This window comes from Cherax quadricarinatus, chromosome 23 (genome assembly GCF_038502225.1).
Source record: "Cherax quadricarinatus isolate ZL_2023a chromosome 23, ASM3850222v1, whole genome shotgun sequence".
NCBI lineage: Eukaryota > Metazoa > Arthropoda > Malacostraca > Decapoda > Parastacidae > Cherax > Cherax quadricarinatus.
The window spans coordinates 28161710-28175842 of NC_091314.1; the positions used below are offsets into that span (position 1 = coordinate 28161710).

Genomic DNA, 14133 nt, shown 5'->3' on the forward strand with positions numbered 1-14133 from the left:
ACACACACACACACACACACACACACACACACACACACACACACACACACACACACACACTCACACACACACACTCACACACACACACTCACACACACACACACACACACACACACACACACACACACACTCACACACACACACACACACACACACACACACACACACACACACACTCACACTCACACTCACACACAAGGAAATTAAGTAGAGAGAGACACCAGCAGTTAGGCGACAATCTTCATGAGGAGTTGCGGAGATGAAGCGAGGGGACAAGAGAGGGAAACAAGGGGAAAGCAGGAGAGGAAGGAAACAAGGGGGAGGGGAGAGGAAAAGAAGGGAGGGAAAGGGAAAAAGGAGGAGAGAGAGAGGAAAAAAGGAGGGAAAGGCGAAAGGGAGGTCAGAGAGGGAAGACATGGAGGATAGAGAGGAGAGAGAGGAGAGAGAGGAGAGAGGGAGAGAGAGAATGCGAGAGAGAGAGAGAGAGAGAGAGAGAGAGAGAGAGAGAGAGATAGAGGAGAGGTGAGGGGAGAGAGAGTGAGGGGAGGTGCCGTTTAGCACTCTAGAGGCAGGAGTGCCAACAATTAAGTGTGGACTTTCCCCTCGCTATTAGTCGCTAATAATCACTGGCAGCAATATCGATCCTGGGATGAATAGCGTTCACCGAGACAAGGCTGAGATGGGCTTATGGCACCCAGTGCCACGAATCGTGGCCCTCCCTCCCCCACCTCACCCTCCCTCCCCCACCTGACCCTCTCCCGCACCTGACCCTCCCTCTCCCACCTGACCCTCCCTTCATCTGACTCTCCTTACCTCCCTCCACCTGACCCTCCTTTCCTCCACCTGACCGTCCCTCCCTCCACCTGACCCTCCCTTTCTCCATCTGACCCTACCTCCCTCCCTCCAACTTACTCTCCCTCAGTCCACATGACCCTCCCTCCCTCACCTGACCCTCCCTTCCTCCACCTGGCCCTCCCTTCCTCCACCTGATTTTCCCTTCCCCTGACTCTCCCTCCACCTGACCCTCCTTCCACTTGACCCTCCCTCCACCTGATTCGCGCTGTACATGACCCTCCCTCCTTCCATCTGACCCTCCCTCCTTCCATCTGACTCACCCTCCTTCCACCTGGATCCCTCCTTGCTCCTCCATTCCCTCCTCCACCACCTACCCTTCCATTTGGCCCTCCACCTGACCCTCCCTACTCCCTCCTTGCTGTGGCACTATATTTATCCTGTGGAGAGTAGTGCTAGTTTAATGTATACCCATATTTATTATATTGGATCAAATTTTCTACTGTGGTATTTTAGGTTAGTGTTGCGTCTCCTTATCAACGTTCACGTTATTATAAAAACTTATACGTCAGCTTAGGCCTCTTATTGCATTTGTATGACAATGAAATATTTTAATATCTCCTAATATCATTCTATTATTTAACACATACAGATCAATATTATGTTGACATATTAAAGGGAAAATTCTTTAGTTAATCAGCTTTATGACCTGAGAATAACTCGATATGAGATGAAATCTATAAGAATTGTACATTAATTCCTTTCTGTTTGATATGTTAGTGTGTAGCAGGTTGGTGCAGTAGACCTGATGTTTGTGTTATTACGCGAGTTAAGTGTCTTCACTCATGATGACATAGTCATTATTAATACAAGAGTCATCAAATTGTCATAAATTAATTTTAGTGCCAATAGGATGGTAAATATTTTAGTTTTTAATGAAGAAGTTGATGGTTGTTGTTGTTGTTATGTAGGAAGGCGGCAGTAAGATGCTGCAGTAAGATGCTGCAGTAAGATGCTGCAGTAAGATGCTGCAGTAAGATGCTGCAGTAAGATGCTGCAGTAAGATGCTGCAGTAAGATGCTGCAGTAAGATGCTGCAGTAAGATGCTGCAGTAAGATGCTGCAGCCACTACACTCTTATTTACATCATCACTGTATATAATTTATGATATATAATCACCAACAGTTAAGTGAACAAGTGATTTAAGAGACTACCAGTGGTGAGCTCTTTGGGATGGGGTTTATGGTACGTTACATTACACGAGCACAGCTTCCTGAGAGGTGAAATACTCTTGTACTTTACAGATGTATAGTTCGTGCAGGTTATAAACTTTAATATCACTGAACGTTTATTGTCAATTGGTTTTGTATTTATTTCTTCTAAGCATATAGTAAGACAATTCGAACCTACAAGTTTCTGAACTCAAAACCTTCTATCAAGCTACCCTCTCTAGGCCCTCTCCTCACCACTCATCCCTTCAGTAATCCCACGCCTTTACTTCCCTCTTCTTGGTTACTCTTCTCTGTGTATGGGAAAGGTAATCTTAGGGGATAGTAATTCCCAAGTGACAGTAACTCCAGTGCTGTTAGAACGAAAACCTTGAAGTTTTCGTAGCTACTTTACGTTCAACAGACTGCCTAACAGTAACCTCACGTCCCTACTGAAGTGTGATGCTCAGGCTGACATTGTTACCTGGTACATGAAACTCATCTGGTGTTGCAGTGTGAATGAAAAACACAGTTAACTTTTCTTCCAATTCTGTAACTATTATTGTAGTATATAGAGAATATCAGCAGTACAACATGGGAGTCCCACTACGTAACTGTCATGTAGAATAACCTAACAACACACTGTTGGTGTGAACAGTTCTGTTAAAACTGAAAACTGTTCCTTCCTGTGTCATTCTTGTTGACACATTCCAGTGTCCTTGCTGACACATTTCAGTGTCCTTGCTGACACATACCAGTGTCCTTGCTGACACATACAAGTGTCCTTGCTGACACATACCAGTGTCCTTGCTGACACATACCAGTGTCCTTGCTGACACATTCCAGTGTCCTTGCTGACACATACCAGTGTCCTTGCTGACACATACCAGTGTCCTTGCTGACACATACCAGTGTCCTCGCTCTTCCCCCTAAAACTCTTACCTGTCCGCTTCAACCTTCTTTACTCTCCCTCTCAGTCCTCCCTTAACCTCCCTTAACCTCCCTTAACTTTGACAACCTCACTCTGTCCATAACATAATTTACTCATGTTCATAATAATAATAAAATATAATAATAATAATAATAATAATAATAATAATAATAATAATAATAATAATAAAAGTAATAATAATAATAATAATAATAATAATAATAATAATAATGTATACACTACTTGAGGTAGGCCTGGTGTTGGAGCCTATAGACTTCTCTTGGGCTAATACTGTTACTCACACTCTGTGAATCAAGAGCTCCGTATTTCCTATTTCTTCTCAGGGGAAGATATTGGTTTTATTCATTAAAAATTCAACGTTGGTTGGTCATTACGGGTTTAGCGCTCTCACATGAAAAAAAATAAATGACTCAGAATTTCAACCTCCTGGTCCATACAGTGTCTCCATTTATACCTCCTGGTCCATACAGTGTCTCCATTTATACCTCCTGGTCCACACAGTGTCTCCATTTATACCTCCTGGTCCATACAGTGTCTCCATTTATACCTCCTGGTCCATACAGTGTCTCCCTTTATACCTCCTGGTCCATACAGTGTCTCCATTTATAACTCCTGGTCCATACAGTGTCTCCATTTATACCTCCTGGTCCATACAGTGTCTCCATTTATACCTCCTGGTCCATACAGTGTCTCCATTTATACCTCCTGGTCCATACAGTGTCTCCATTTATACCTCCTGGTCCATACAGTGTCTCCATTTATACCTCCTGGTCCATACAGTGTCTCCCTTTATACCTCCTGGTCCATACAGTGTCTCCATTTATACCTCCTGGTCCATACAGTGTCTCCCTTTATACCTCCTGGTCCATACAGTGTCTCCATTTATACCTCCTGGTCCATACAGTGTCTCCCTTTATACCTCCTGGTCCATACAATGTCTCCATTTATACCTCCTGGTCCATACAGTGTCTCCCTTTATACCTCCTGGTCCATACAGTGTCTCCATTTATACCTCCTGGTCCATACAGTGTCTCCATTTATACCTCCTGGTCCATACAGTGTCTCCATTTATACCTCCTGGTCCATACAGTGTCTCCCTTTATACTTCCTGGTCCATACAGTGTCTCCATTTATACCTCCTGGTCCATACAGTGTCTCCCTTTATACCTCCTGGTCCATACAGTGTCTCCATTTATACCTCCTGTCCATACAGTGTCTCCCTTTATACCTCCTGGTCCATACAGTGTCTCCATTTATACCTCTTGGTCCATACAGTGTCTCCATTTATACCTCCTGGTCCATACAGTGTCTCCATTTATACCTCCTGGTCCATACAGTGTCTCCATTTATACCTCCTGGTCCATACAGTGTCTCCATTTATACCTCCTGGTCCATACAGTGTCTCCATTTATACCTCCTGGTCCATACAGTGTCTCCATTTATACCTCCTGGTCCATACAGTGTCTCCATTTATACCTCCTGGTTCATACAGTGTCTCCATTTATACCTCCTGGTCCATACAGTGTCTCCCTTTATACCTCCTGGTCCATACAGTGTCTCCATTTATACCTCCTGGTCCATACAGTGTCTCCATTTATACCTCCTGGTCCATACAGTGTCTCCCTTTATACCTCCTGGTCCATACAGTGTCTCCCTTTATACCTCCTGGTCCATACAGTGTCTCCCTTTATACCTCCTGGTCCATACAGTGTCTCCCTTTATACCTCCTGGTCCATACAGTGTCTCCCTTTATTCCTCCTGGTCCATACAGTGTCTTCCTTTATACCTCCTGGCCCATACAGTGTCTCCCTTTATACCTCCTGGTCCATACAGTGTCTCCCTTTATACCTCCTGGCCCATACAGTGTCTCCCTTTATACCTCCTGGTCCATACAGTGTCTCCCTTTATACCTCCTGGTCCATACAGTGTCTTTCTTTATACCTCCTGGTCCATACAGTGTCTCCATTTATACCTCCTGGTCCATACAGTGTCTCCCTTTATACCTCCTTGTCCATACAGTGTCTCCCTTTATACCTCCTGGTCCATACAGTGTCTCCTTTTATACCTCCTGGTCCATACAGTGTCTCCCTTTATACCTCCTGGTCCATACAGTGTCTCCCTTTATTCCTCCTTGTCCATACAGTGTCTCCCTTTATACCTCCTGGTCCATACAGTGTCTCCCTTTATACCTCCTGGTCCATACAGTGTCTCCCTTTATACCTCCTGGCCATACAGTGTCTCCCTTTATACTTCCTGGTCCATACAGTGTCTCCCTTTATACCTCCTGGCCCATACAGTGTTTCCTTTTATACCTCCTGGTCCATACAGTGTCTCCCTTTATACCTCCTGGTCCATACAGTGTATCCCTTTATACCTCCTGGTCCATACAGTGTCTCCCTTTAAACCTCCTGGTCCATACAGTGTCTCCCTTTATACCTCCTGGTCCATACAGTGTCTCCATTTATGCCTCCTGGTCCATACAGTGTCTCCCTTTATACTTCCTGGTTCATACAGTGTCTTCATTTATGCCTCCTGGTCCATACAGTGTCTCCCTTTAAACCTCCTGGTCCATACAGTGTCTCCCTTTATACCTCCTGGTCCATACAGTGTCTCCGTTTATATCTCCTGGTCCATACAGTTTCTCCCTTTATACTTCCTGGTCCATACAGTGTCTTCCTTTATGACTCCTGGTCCATACGGTGTCTCCCTTTATACCTCCTGGTCCATACAGTGTCTCCCTTTATACCTCTTGGTCCATACAGTGTCTCCCTTTATACCTCCTGGTCCATACAGTGTCTCTCTTTATACCTCCTGTTCCATACAGTGTCTCCCTTTATACCTCCTGGTCCATACAGTGTCTCCCTTTATACCTCCTGGTCCATACAGTGTCTCCCTTTATACTTCCTGGTACATACAGTGTCTTCCTTTATGCCTTCTGGTCCATACAGTGTCTCCCTTTATACCTCCTGGTCCATACAGTGTCTCCCTTTATACCTCCTGGTCCATACAGTGTCTCCCTTTATACCTCCTGGCCCATACAGTGTCTCCCTTTATACTTCCTGGTCCATACAGTGTCTTCCTTTATACCTCCTGGTCCATACAGTGTCTCCTTTTATACCTCTTGGTCCATACAGTGTCTCCCTTTATACTTCCTGGTCCATACAGTGTCTTCCTTTATACCTCCTGGTCCATACAGTGTCTCCCTTCATACCTCTTGGTCCATACAGTGTCCCCCTTTATACCTCTTGGTCCGTACAGTGTCTCCCTTTATACCTCTTGGTCCATACAGTGTCTCCCTTTATACCTCTTGGTCCATACAGTGTCTCCCTTTATACCACCTGGTTCATGCAGTGTTTCCCTTTAAACCTCCTGGTTCATACAGTGCCTCCCTTTAAATCTCCTGGTTGATACAGTGTCTCTCTTTAAACCTCCTGGTTCATATAGTGCCTCTCTTTAAACCTCCTGGTCGATACAGTGCCTCCCTTTAAACCTTCTGGTTCATAAAGTATCTCCCTTTAAACCTCCTGGTCGATACAGTGTCTCCCTTTAAACCTCCTGGTTCATACAGTGTCTCCCTTTAAACCTCTTGCTTCATACAGTGCCTCCCTTTATACCTCCTGGTCCATACAGTGTCTTCCTTTATACCTCCTGGTTCATAGTGTCTCCCTTTATACCTCCTTGTCCATATAGTGTCTTCCTTTATACCTCCTGGTCCATACAGTGTCTCCCTTTATACCTCCTGGTTCATACAGTGTCTCCCTCTAAACCTTTTGCTTCATACAGTGTCTTCCTTTATACCTTCTGGTTCATACAGTGTCTCCCTTTATATCTCCTGGTTCATAAGTGTCTCCCTCTAAACGTCCATAATTCCCTTGCTCTTTCACTCTGACTTTGTCCCCTCCCTTAATCTTTCACTCTCTCCCTTAGTCTCGGACCTCCACATTCACTCCCTTTACCTCCTGATCCCTCTCCCTTTTTTCTTACTGTTTGACCGTTCACTCACATGACCTTTAATCTCTGACCCCCTCCCACGTCCTCCCTTGAAGTCATACCCTCACTCCCTCTTCTTATCTGCTACCCCTCGCTCCCTCTTATTAATACCTACCCCTCGCTCCCTCTTAATACCCGCCCCTCACTCCTTCCTAGCTCCAGCTGGGAAGGAGTGAGGAGTAGCACTGAGTCCCTCTTCTTAATTTCTGCCCCTCACTCCTTCTTCCCTTAGACCCTAACCCCTTGTTTTCCCCTTAGCATTACGCCTCTTACTCTCCCCTCTCCCTCACACAGCCTCGACGCTTGGCTAATATGTCACATTTGTATAAGTGCTCATCCCACGTTAATATTAACCTTTGTTGTTATGGTTGTGTGTATGTGCGTGTGCGTGTGTGTGTGTGTGTGTGTGTGTGTGTGTGTGTGTGTGTGTGTGTGTGTGTGTGTGTGTGTGTGTGTGTGTGTGTGTGTGTGTTTGTGTGTTTGTGTGTGTGTTTATGTTGTAGGTATGTTTGTGTGTTTGTGTTGTTGTAAGTATGTTTGTGTGTTTGTGTTGTGGGTATGTTTGTGTGTGTGTGTGTGTGTGTGTGTGTGTGTGTGTGTGTGTTTGTGTGTTTGTGTGTGTGTGTTTATGTTTGTGTGTGTGTGTATGTTTATGTTTGTGTGTGTGTGTGTATGTTTATGTTTGTGTGTGTGTGTGTGTTTGTGTGTGTGTCTGTATGCTTGTGTGTTTGTGTGTGTGTGTTTATGTTTGTGTGTTTGTGTGTGTGTGTGTTTGTGTGTGTGTGTTTATGTTTGTGTGTGTGTGTGTGTGTGTGTGTGTGTGTGTGTGTCTATGTTTGTGTGTTTGTGTGTGTGTGTTTATGTTTGTGTGTTTGTGTGTTTGTGTCTGTGTGTGTTTATGTTTGTGTGTGTGTATGTTTGTGTGTTTGTGTGTGTGTGTTTATGTTTGTGTGTGTGTGTTTATGTTTGTGTGTGTGTGTGTGTGTGTGTGTGTGTGTGTGTGTGTGTGTGTGTGTGTGTGTGTGTGTGTGTGTGTGTGAAGAGAGAGAGAGATTGGTTATCTGTAGTTACAGAAGTAGTATAATGTCCTCATCTTCAGTGTTTTGTTTGTCATATATTTACAAAGTTAACACTTGTTGTAGTTAACACTTGTTGTAGTTAACACTACTTCATCTTGCTTCCTACCTCAGCTGTCTGCCACTTAGCGAAAAATAAAGAGTGTTTTTGTAATTATTTGGCACTTTTTCCTCAACTCACTATTGTGATCTCTTGTTCTCTTGTTGATGTTGCTCATACATCTTCATTATCTCGTATCCTATTATAATCTTTAATGTTGTAATCATGTCTCTTCCTATGAACCAACGAGTCCATCTTCAGTGTTCTCAATCTTCCTTCGTGTATTTCTTAGCTCTGGGAGCCATTTTGTAGCATGTTTCTGGACCTTTTTTATTTTATCCACGTGTTTCTTTAGGTGCGGACACCACACTCCCGCTGCATATTCCAGTATTGGTCTAACGTAAGTTGTGAACACTTTTGTTGAGAATTTCTCCATCAATATATATCAAGACTAGTTTGAAGTTAGTCAGTATAGCATTTGAGTTTCTCACTCTCTTTACAGTATGTATCCTTCTGATAACAACAGTGTATGTGACTTCCCACAACCCACTCCAACACTTCCCCCCACAACCCACTCCACCATCCACCTCTCACGTCCTTCTCTGACTCCCACACATTCAATACTAGCTCCCATTATCTATGTTCATGTGCTCTGTTTACAATTTCTACCATTTCCATTACGTGGCACGTACCAGCGTACTCACGTCCACCTCTGTTATTGTTATAGCTCCCAACATTGTCGTTTATCACTCATTTTACATACGATGTTTTTCTCCTTCCCGAATGGAATGCATTATATTCATCTTAGGTTTCCTTTTGTTTCTTCTATATTTTGTAGTTTGAGATTAATCTTCCGTGGGGAACTCTAAGATTTTTTTTTAATCTCCATAAATGCAATGAACAAGAGGCACAAATACAGTATAATGAGATCTAGAGTATAATGAGACTAGAGTTTATACAAGTAGCGTAGTGACACGAAGAATCAGTTAAGGTGCGTTGAAGCTAGCTAGGACTTCTAGTACACTAGTATGTAAGTTTATTTAGATACAGGTACACACTAGTACAATTATCATACCTAGTAACATATGTGTAAATTACCTAGAATCACCTAAAAAAGTCGGACAAAGTGATATTTCAATTGGAGTCCTTGAAAACAACTTGGACAAATACGTAAGTGAGAAATGCCTAGCCCCAGGCAGTAGCTTAGTGTTATGTCGCCTACTGCTGCTGCTGCTGTTACTGCTGCTGCTGCTGCTGTTACTGCTGCTGCTGCTGCTGTTACTGCTGCGTTGTTATTGTTCACCTTCAGTAGCAGCTTTTTTAATTATTTCAAGTAACTGGTGCGGGTCCCAGCCAACGTTGTCCCAAGAAATATTCATGGGAAAACTAAATCAGTAAGGATGGTGTCACGCCTGGAAAGTGAGAGGTAACCAGGTTGGATCCAAAATAAAGACTAGCTCTTATTCCTTGAATCAAAGGCTTTCCAGCAGCTTCAAGACACTTTCCCTTCTGGGAAACCTTGTATATAGTTCTATAAGTTTTCTCTGGATATTTTCTTCGTTTCTTCCTCTAATTCCGTAATTTTCTCATATTTTTTTTTTGTCTTTTACATTTAGTTTTCTAACAAAAATAATTTGAAATTTATTTCCACTCGATCCTTTTTAATATATATTTTTGTTCAAGTTTCTTCTCTGTAATATTGTTGTATGTACACAAATAACCCGCACATAGGAGAGAGGAGCTTACGACGACGTCTCGGTCCGACTTGTACCATTGAGAATGACACAATAACATAAAGGACTATATATACTCCCTCTTTCTCTCCTGTGTTAGTGTGACTGTAAATGGTCCAAGTCGGACCGAAACGTCGTCGTAAGCTCCTCTCTCCTATCTACGGGTTATTTGTGTATTGTTCCAGTCACGGTACTGTGCCTTTTTGTTACTGTTGCATGCGTTACACTGTGTTGACACTGTGTCACACTGTGTGTTGACACTGTGTTACACTGTGTTGACACTGTGTCACACTGTGTGTTGACACTGTGTCACACTGTGTGTTGACACTGTGTCACACTGTGTGTTGACAGTGTTACATTGTGCGCTGACACTTTGTGTGTCACTGTGTGTTGACACGTTCTGTGTCACACTGTGTGCTGACACTCTTGTGTCATGTGTCACCATCACAAGATAAACAAGTCTTCACTGCCTCACGTGTTAATATCTTTCCTCTCTGATTTCAGTTGCATGTTATAGAATTCTTCCCATTTGTAGCTCCTGACCCCACTTCTTAATAAGTTTGACTAAGTTCAGTTCCTCCTAGACTCGTGGAGCTTATCATGCCTGTTCTTAAAGCTGTGTATGAAGTCTGCTTCTCTCTGCTAGTATCTTATTGAAGTTGATCATATATTCAATAGATGGAACGCTACTAGATTATATTAGGTCAGACTTAAAATGATGTTAGTAATGTTGAGACAGACTGAAGTATTATAGTCCTGGGCGCAATACTCACTAATATTTTTATCTTGGCTTACTATATTTAGGTCGATTTTTATTATGTATTCTTATATCTGTGTTTTACTGGTTGGCTTGATGTAATTCCCTCTCCTTCCTTTCCATCCCTTCTCTTTCTTCTCATCCCTTCTGCCCCTTCCACCTTCCCACCCTCACTCCCTCCTCCCCCTCACTCCATCCCTCCTCTCCTCCCCCTCACTCCCTCCACTCATCCCCCTCACTCCCTCCCTACATCCCTCCTCTCATCCCCCCTCATTCCCTTCCCCCATCCCTCCTCTCATCACCCTCACTCCCTCTCTCCCTTCCCTTTCTGCTCTCCTCCCTCCTCTCTTCCCAGCTCTCCCCCCCTCTCATCTTCTCTCCTCTCCCTCTCTTTCCTTCCATTCCATGTTTTTATTTGTCTCATGTACCCAGTGGACATTTTATTGTGGTGAACATATAGCAACAGTCGTACAGGTAACCAGTCTTCACCAGCCAAGCCATCAATGTCTACACTAAATTCACATATGTCTTTTTCTCCAAAGTTTGAAATACTTGTTAAGTTTAGTTCACACTTTCTAACATACTTCTCCATCAATATTAAAATACCACCACAAGATATTTCGATGATATATATAAAGATAAGTCATAAACTGGAGGTCGTCCTTATTAGTGTTAAGACAGACGATTAGCAGGACAGTCTAGTGGAACCAGTCAGCTCAGGTCACGTGATTAATGGTGACACAGTGACGTCACTGCCCAATCTCCATTATTTACCATTAATATAACTTTCGTTTTTTTTACATCCTTTTGCTAATATATATATATATATATATATATATATATATATATATATATATATATATATATATATATATATATATATATATGTTTGTGTAAGGAAATGAGTGATTCTTCGCATAATTTTATTATATTTTATTTAAAACACATTGTACTAGTTTGATAAAAGAAATTAGTATATGGAGGCAATATTATACTTTTTTAAATTGTATGTAGGTCAACATGTATTGACACCCAGGTGCCAGTCTTGTCCTGACACTCAGGTGCCAGTCTTGTCCTGACACTCAGGTGTCAGTCTTGTCCTGACACTCAGGTGCCAGTCTTGTCCTGACACTCAGGTGCCAGTCTTGTCCTGACACTCAGGTGTCAGTCTTGTCCTGACACTCAGGTGCCAGTCTTGTCCTGACACTCAGGTGCCAGTCTTGTCCTGACACTCAGGTGTCAGTCTTGTCCTGACACTCAGGTGCCAGTCTTGTCCTGACACTCAGGTGCCAGTCTTGTCCTGACACTCAGGTGCCAGTCTTGTCCTGACACTCAGGTGTCAGTCTTGTCCTGACACTCAGGTGCCAGTCTTGTCCTGGTAGCATGTAGAACAATGAAAAATAATAACATGGTGCTCGAACCCGGGAGACGCAGCCAGGTAAATACAAATATTTGACTTTTAATTAAATATATGAGGATAGCAATCCAGCGGATCACCAACAATATCAAACACAGGGATATATTTCAGATAATTCACAAAACAGAAGAGGTTCTAACTCAGGGCACCCCAGTCATGAAGTTCTCTGGCCAGCGCTGACTCACCCTGGGTTCGAACCACCGTCCGTTCTTTGACTTGTTCTCTGTTATTTTTATTTTATTTTTGGGAAAGCTGGAATGTGAGAAACTGAAGCTAGATAATATCACTGGTAACATTGTTAAATGAACCATAGTATATAATAACAAAACAATAGTACATAATAACTGAACAACACCATATAATAACGAAACAATAGTATTTGATAATTTAACAATAGTACATAATAACGTAACAACAGTATTTGACAGCTTAAAGACACTACGTATTTAAAAAGCCCGGGTGGAGCGACTTTGCCTGCAGGCACTTACTGCCCACAGTAATGAATACAAGACACAAGTGCAGAGCCTCACACCTGTGTCAGGTGCAGAGCCTTGCACCGGTGTCAGGTGCAGAGCCTCACACCTGTGTCAGGTGCAGAGCCTTGCACCTGTGTCAGGTGCAGAGCCTCACACCTGTGTCAGGTGCAGAGCCTCACACCTGTGTCAGGTGCAGAGCCTCACACCTGTGTCAGGTGCAGAGCCTTGCACCTGTATCAGGTGCAGAGTCTGGCACCTGTGTCAGGTGCAGAGTCTGGCGCCTGTGTCAGGTGCAGAGTCTGGCACCTGTGTCAGGTGCAGAGTCTGGCGCCTGTGTCAGGTGCAGAGCCTTGCACCTGTGTCAGGTGCAGAGTCCGACACCTGTGTCAGGTGCAGAGTCTGGCGCCTGTGTCAGGTGCAGAGTCTGGCACCTGTGTCAGGTGCAGAGTCTGGCGCCTGTGTCAGGTGCAGAGCCTTGCACCTGTGTCAGGTGCAGAGCCTTGCACCTGTGTCAGGTGCAGAGCCTTGCACCTGTGTCAGGTGCAGAGCCTTGCACCTGTGTCAGGTGCAGAGCTTTGCACCTGTGTCAGGTGCAGAGCCTTGCACCTGTGTCAGGTGCAGAGTCTGGTACCTGTGTCAGGTGCAGAATCTGGCACTTGTGTCAGATGCAGAGTCTTGCACCTGTGTCAGGTGCAGAGTCTGGCACCTGTGTCAGATGCAGAGTTTTGTACATGTGTCAGGTGCAGAGTCTGGCACCTGTGTCAGATGCAGAGTCTGGCACCTGTGTCAGGTGCAGAGTCTGGCACCTGTGTCAGATGCAGAGTTTTGCACCTGTGTCAGGTGCAGAGTCTTGCACTTGTGTCAGGTGCAGAGTCTGGCACCTGTGTCAGATGCAGAGTTTTGCACCTGTGTCAGGTGCAGAGTCTTGCACATGTGTCAGGTGCAGAGTCTGGCACCTGTGTCAGATGCAGAGTCTGGCACCTGTGTCAGATGCAGAGTCTTGCACCTGAGTAAGATGCAGTCTGGCACCTGTGCCAGGTGCAGAGTCTTGCACCTGAGTAAGGTGCAGTCTGGCACCTGTGTCAGGTGCAGAATCTTGCACCTGAGTAAGGTGCAGTCTGGCACCTGTGCCAGGTGCAGAGTCTTGCACCTGAGTAAGATGCAGTCTGGCACCTGTGTCAGGTGCAGAGTCTTGCACCTGAGTAAGGTGCAGTCTGGCACCTGTGCCAGGTGTAGAGCCTCACACCTAACTCTTGCCTTCATCACAGGTGTGGCATTAAACATTCTTGTTGTGTACATAACTAAAGCAGAAGTTGTTGGTTTAACAAGAAACAGAATAAAATATCTTACACACAAGTATGACACGAGTCTTGTTTGTCGTCATACAAAATATAAAACAGAATGTAGGAATTAGTTGGATAGATCTTGGTTCAAGGTGTTACTGGAGAACTTATTGACAGTACATGGTGAATACTTGGTGAACACATGGTGAACACTTGAACACATGGTGAACACATGGTGAACACATGGTAAACACTTGGTGAACACTTGAACACATGGTGAACACATGGTAAACACTTGGTGAACACTTGAACACATGGTGAACACATAGTGAACACATGGTAAGCACTTGGTGAACACATGGTGAACACATGTTGAACACTTGGTGAACACTTGGTGAACACATGGTGA

The 14133-nt window shown here is 44.1% G+C and overlaps 1 protein-coding gene across 2 annotated transcripts in view; it reads left to right on the forward strand.

Moving 5' to 3' along the window:
- toy (twin of eyeless) overlaps positions 1 to 14133 on the forward strand; it is a 562297-nt gene that overhangs the window by 504988 nt on the left and 43176 nt on the right. Inside the window, exon 9 of one of the 2 annotated variants that reach the window (XM_070088032.1) lies at positions 8414 to 8458. The exons of the other annotated variant lie outside the window; for it this stretch is intronic. Within the exon in view, the coding sequence (XP_069944133.1) occupies positions 8414 to 8458 (45 nt within the window). The remainder of the gene's footprint in view (positions 1 to 8413; positions 8459 to 14133) is intronic. 2 annotated transcript variants of the gene reach the window in all.